Consider the following 5,869-nt stretch of genomic DNA (forward strand, 5'->3'; position numbering starts at 1 on the left):
TGTGTGAAAAAGTCATAAAAATTTTCTGCAGTAAGTCTAGCCATATTAATATCATCCAAGTACAATAATTCCATATCACTTAAATTTTAGCAATAAATTGAAAAAACCATCCACAATAATACTACACATGAAGTATCAAGCTAGCAGTCAATATAAGAGAGTTCCTAATTTAGGGCAGTACAGTGAAAACCTCCACATCATTCATTTCTGGACTTCTCACCGAGTATTGAAACGTCCATCCATGGCAAGCACCAGCATGCACCCCATTCTTATTAATGGCAAAAACAGCTCCCAAAAAATCAGGAAATTTTCTCGCTATTCGTGATATTGCATCCTTAGCAGCAAGTTTAGGTTCCATTCCCAATCTCATGCTCTCCACAACCTGATAACTGAAATCACATGGGAGATTGTCTTAAGATTCAAAACACAGACCAGAAAATAAGATTTTTTTTTTTTTTTTTTTTAAATTATAGGCATATCACCATAGCTAAAACATGGATTGTTTCAAGCATGATAACACACTATAATTGGATATACCATATACACAAGGTAAGAGTGCAGGCATACAAACATGCCTTATAAATCCAGAAACATATTCATAAAGTGTGTGCACAAAGTTTCCAGAGGATCAGCAGTTTGGAGGCGCAATCAAGCTCAGAGGCAAGCATGATTGGGTTGGTGTGTTTGGAGGGTTTATAGTTTACCCCATCCAAAAAGGCTACCATGCTTAGTGAAATAAATTAAGCCAATCCAATTTTGTTTTGATTTCCTACTCTGTAAAGAGACAAAAACAAGCCTTGTAAAGCTTACGTCGCCTGACTTATTTAGCATCATACATAAATCTTGATTACTTTTTGTAAGTATACATAAGTGTTGATTATGATGAAGATTATAGACGTATCTTGAAGCAATCCCATTAAGAAATATGAGTAACTCAAATTCTTAATTAATATTAAGTTTGTCAGGTAAAAAAGAGAAAGAAATTGATATTGATGTTGATGGTTTTCACTTTTCAGTATTTATTCCAGTGCTTCCCAGATATTCAAAGAACTTTTGGGATTTTGCTTCTGAATGATAAAAGACAACCAGTAACAGTGTAACACAAATGATCCCAAAACTGAAAGTTAAAAACTTTTTTTTTTTTCCTTTTTTAGGTAAAAAAAAAATTGCATTACCATGGAAGGAAACGCATCATAATGTCACCATCCCCAGTTGCACCACATGCACCAATTTCATCATCAGCATATGCGGAAGATCCTGTGATGGGTCCATCGCCTACCCTGCAGTCAAGGAAAAACTTCCATTAAGTGATTTCTTTTTTTTGATAAGTTCCATTCAGTGATTTCATAAAAAGGCTTATACAGCACATCCTCACTAATTGGCATAGACTTGCTCTACTTTCATGATATGAAACATCTGTTTTATTGAACTTTATAAGTTCAAATTAGCATTGACTTAAAAAGTTATAGAAGAAAAAGTGACCAGAAAAAAAAAAAAAAAAAAAAAAAATGACTTAAAAAGTTATAGAAGAAAAAGTGACCAGAAAAAAAAAAAAAAAAAAAAAAAACTCCATTATCTCTTTTGAATTCTGATTCATGTACTGCACAAAATTCCAAACAAAAAAATAGTAACAACAACGGTTCTTTATAGTGGAGCTTGAATCTCATTTCCTCATCATTTCCGTGATGCATGTGATTCTTTACAGGATAGAAAAACTTTCTGACAATGGTTACACTACAATTCCTCATGCAATATGGACAGACATAAGATGTCACTCGTTGAAGAATAACAATATGATATAATCAACTAAAAAGTTCACAAGCCTTAGCCTTCAAGATCTCATATCTTCTAACTAGTTGTTTATCAGACTATGGTCTTTAGAAGATGGAGTTTTATCTGATATTTAATTTTACTCCCTCATTAGTCCTCTCAGAGAAGACCGAGGTTAACAACTTAGAGATATAGATGATTTTCTCCATGCTCTAAGCCTTAGATCTATCAGCTATCCTTTACATTTTCTGGTAGTTTGACAGTAAAATGTTCATTGTTCATGGCTTGTTCCCTTCTTTTCTGTTATTTATTCATCAAAAGACCCAGCTGAACGGACAGTGGGGATAGAGTCTCTAACCTGGGAAATTTTTTATAATCTGTCTTTTTTGGACAGAAATGGTGAGTAGAAAAGGTGCAAAAACTAAACCTTCCAAATAAATTGTCAAACTGAAACAGATCATCAACCATTGCAATTCCACATTGCAGTCAGAATATCACTATGTTGTCAGTGTTGGGATTATTCTTTCAATCATCTCAATGTGACTTACTATATGTCAGCAAGCTACCAAAAAACTTAACCACATAGTTATTTATATCAACATCATTTTATATTCATTTACCTTTTAATTGTAAAAAACAGCAGTTCCTACTATGGATAAGTCTCTGATTCTACCATTAGGTCCTTTCCTGTCACTATGTTGACAGCTCCCTTTCATTTGTTTCTCGCATTCAGGGTTTCTAAAGGAAATGATGACGGGTGATTTGTTGCAATCACACTGGTATGTAAATTACGCGCGCTGCAATCTTACTGGCAAACAGGATCTTGCAATGCCAGACCCAGTACTCAAGAAAATTTGTCCCACTACAGCAGCTTATCTAACATTTACTATTGATCTTTAATTGATTTCTGAACCAAACTAATTTCTAATAAACTGATTTTCATTAGTCATATTGTCAAATCTTTTGGTTACCACCAATAAACATATAGTCAAGAAAGCATATTCAGTATAGAAAGAACCATTTGGGTTTGCCCCCCTGCCAAATGTTTGAGATTAAAATCATGATCCATTAGTGTAAAGATAGTGACTTGTAATAGGAAAAATTGCAAACAACGACCAAAAAAAAAAAGTATCGACAAAATTACTGACTCAATTTGTTTCAATTTTATAATCACCACTGATGGTTGGGAGGCCTCATGTTAACCTTACCTGCCAGGGATCTTAAATGTTGCTCCATTAGTTGATGTACCAACAGCGATGTGCCCCGTCTATGCAAGAAAAATAATTTCAGTTGAATGCAATGAAAATAATGAAAGGAACTCTGATGGTACACCAACTTACTTTATCAATAGCAGCCATTGCTATAGTGTCGTGGCTGTGAAGACCAACAAGAGAAGATCTTGGTTCAACAGTTTCCATGTCTTTGGAACATGTCCCTTCAATAAGGTCAAGAGAATCCCTTGGATGATATGGGCCACAACCATTGGCAGGTACAACATTTTTCCAAAAATTCGGTTGGCAGCTATTTTCCTTCCATTTACTCCACTTTGCGATTGACTCGGATGAACTAAGGTTTGTGGGTCCTGGAAGACCCATTGAAATGGCAAATGCCGAGGCCTGCTCTCCAACAAGCAAAGTGTGTTTTGTATGCTCCATAACTAATCTTGCAGCTCTGATGCCATCCTTCACATACCTCATAGCAGCGACAGCTCCAACCTCCATTGTCACCTATGCATGTCCTTAGCAAGCACATAATAGATAGTCATTTTCATAGAGCACAGAGAAACAAGCCACAATAAAGAGAACAGCAGTGGATGGTAAAAAAGAAAATGAAATATGTGAGTGGTGGTTACCCCATCCATGACCAGAGCATCAATAGTAGTTTCCCCATTTTCATCTGGACTTCCACCAGGCCCAACTGTTTCAGAGAAAAATCATAAAAGTATAATGGATGGTTAAATAAATTCATCCATTGTGTGCTCAATAGTGACAAAAAAAAAAAAAAAAAAACCCAGATGCAGTTAGTACTCTATTGTCCACCAGTAGTCATTGTTTTTAACTATAATGGCTCCAAGCATCCAACATACGCTGAATCTAACAACTAGTGTGTTGATAAACCATAAACTCAGAAGCATGAAATGAACTATTAAATTGGTTTGACATGTTTTTCCTCTGTAGCATGAAAACTAAGACCTAAACAAACTGATCTCACACTTGGAATACCCATATACCTTGACCATCAAATCAAGCAAAATCACAAATAAACCACAATCAACAAATTAAAACATGATAAAGAATCATATGCTGGGAAAAGCAAACTAGATCATCAGGGCATGTAAATTTATAACGATACTGCCTTTCACTTAATTTAACATAATCATATTTAAGATCCAACCTGTTCCATCACACCTAAGTTCCTCACAGGCCGAACAACCCTCTACGACAGCATCCACGGCTGAAAGGCCACTATCAACAGCCCTCCAACCAGCTCTAACAGCATCTAAGAAGGGCCATGTGCTCACAACCAAAGGGTACTGACCTGAATTCACAGCTTCATGCACTAATACCTGATCAAACAATGAACAAGTACAAATTAGTTTTCAGTAACTGAAATTAAAAAAATGGGTCTCTCACTCTTATTACAAAATTTCAAATAAGAATTGTTTGGTTGCTGAGAAAATGAAGGAGAATAAAAGAAATTATACAATTTTAGATACCCATTTAGAAGAATTATAAACCCAAGTAGTTGGCTGTGTTGGATTCTTCATTTTAGACACAACATTAGATCAAAATACTATCTTTTCTTTTCCCCTATCCCATTTCCCTTCAATTTCTCAGCAGCTAAACAGCGTGAAGGGGAAAAGATACTGGGAAAGCAGGAACAACCCAAAACCATAACAACGACATGGGATTTTGTTAACAGATTCAGGGATGAATTGGGTGTTAAAACATTTCAATTTCTGTTTTATTTTTACACGTATTCTCAGAGACCAAACAGAGAGCAAATGCAAATGGCAATGAAACTGAAAATACTATGTTTTTACTGTGTAATTACCAGGTGGAGCAATGTAAGGAACATGACATAAGGCAAGAGCAGAGATTTGATAGCCATGGAGACAGCGAGAGTCGTAGGATGAGGATTGAGTTTTGAGTTGAGGGAATGAGGGAATTCCTTTTGAGTTAAATAGTTGCGTGACTTTTTGGCTGAATAACCTTTTTTCTTTTCCTTCCAAATATATACTGATATACACTTTGTGTGAATTATCTGTAATATTATTCAAGGCTTCTCCCGTTTAGATCCTTTATTTTTTTTGTTCAAAAATAAGTTTACATTTCTATGTTTAAATAAAGACAAAATTAAATAATAATTTGATAAAAATATAATTCTAACACCCACTAAAAAATTGCCTAAAAAATAAAGTCACCCTTCTGTTAATTTTCAAATTATTTTATTTATTTATAAATTATATTTTCAAAATAAAAATTATATGTATATAAAATATTTTTTTCTACAAAATAGGACCACTAAAAAACAAAGCCTCATCGCAGGCATGAAGCGCTTGTGATGAAGCTAGTTCGTGCCTGCAATTGAAGCTAGTATTACTTAAAAAGGATAGTTATTTAGTTAGTTGGCCTCTCTCCTCCTTTTTTTTTTTTTTTTTTTTTGTCTCTTTTTTTTTTTTAACTCAATTCTAAAAATTTTAAAAAAAATTGAGAAACAAGCTAAAAAAAAGCTTGGTTTTTACTTGATTTTGATTCTTGTAGTATTTGTATAGAACTCAAGTTTGGATAAATCAAATTTCACTTGGAATAAAATTGAGTTCTATATAACAAAATAACTTGTGATAAAGGCTTTTCAATAATATAATTCACAAAAAGTAAATATTTGGCAATCAAGCATTGCTTCGTGTATTTCAATTGTTGTTATTATTATTATTATTATTTAATTCAATAATACAGTGGAGTGGAGGTTGGAGATTTAAGAGAAAGTTTATCTACATGATAAATTTCACATATGTTGATGTGGTAATTTGTATATGAGATAGTTATTGACCTTTAATCGTTTTGAAAATTTACAAGTATTGATGGTATAAGGAAAA

General features: G+C 33.8%; 1 protein-coding gene across 2 annotated transcripts; it reads right to left on the bottom strand.

The window, feature by feature from the left end:
- LOC112032412 (probable isoaspartyl peptidase/L-asparaginase 3) lies at positions 1-4,991 on the bottom strand. Of its 2 annotated transcripts, XM_024065173.2 has the most exons (7): positions 4,825-4,991; positions 4,165-4,336; positions 3,623-3,687; positions 3,111-3,497; positions 2,979-3,037; positions 1,176-1,280; positions 1-389 (listed from the first exon to the last, which is right to left on the bottom strand). In XM_024065173.2, the coding sequence occupies exons 1-7, from the start codon at positions 4,879-4,881 to the stop codon at positions 170-172; spliced, it is 1,065 nt and encodes a 354-aa protein (XP_023920941.1). In that variant the 5' UTR covers positions 4,882-4,991; the 3' UTR covers positions 1-169. The 2 variants fall into 2 exon arrangements, with proteins under 2 accessions (XP_023920941.1, XP_023920943.1); XM_024065175.2 differs by lacking the exon at positions 4,825-4,991 and having other exon boundaries at positions 3,111-3,508; positions 4,165-4,213.
- Between the last annotated feature and the right edge of the window lie 878 nt (positions 4,992-5,869).

The sequence above is a fragment of the Quercus suber genome, unplaced genomic scaffold, assembly GCF_002906115.3.
Source record: "Quercus suber isolate HL8 unplaced genomic scaffold, Cork oak 2.0 scaffold_180, whole genome shotgun sequence".
Lineage (NCBI taxonomy): Eukaryota > Viridiplantae > Streptophyta > Magnoliopsida > Fagales > Fagaceae > Quercus > Quercus suber.

What these genes read in the sequence shown, in the direction of transcription:
- LOC112032412 (XM_024065173.2), bottom strand. Translation starts at nt 4,881, where the DNA reads ATGGCTATCAAATCTCTGCTCTTGCCTTATGTCATGTTCCTTACATTG. An exon ending in ACTTAGGTGTGATGGAACAG is followed by an intron (nt 3,688 to 4,164) that starts GTTGGATCTTAA and finishes TCTCTGAAACAG; the next exon opens with TTGGGCCTGGTGGAAGTCCA. An exon ending in ACATTTAAGATCCCTGGCAG is followed by an intron (nt 1,281 to 2,978) that starts GTAAGGTTAACA and finishes CCTTGACTGCAG; the next exon opens with GGTAGGCGATGGACCCATCA.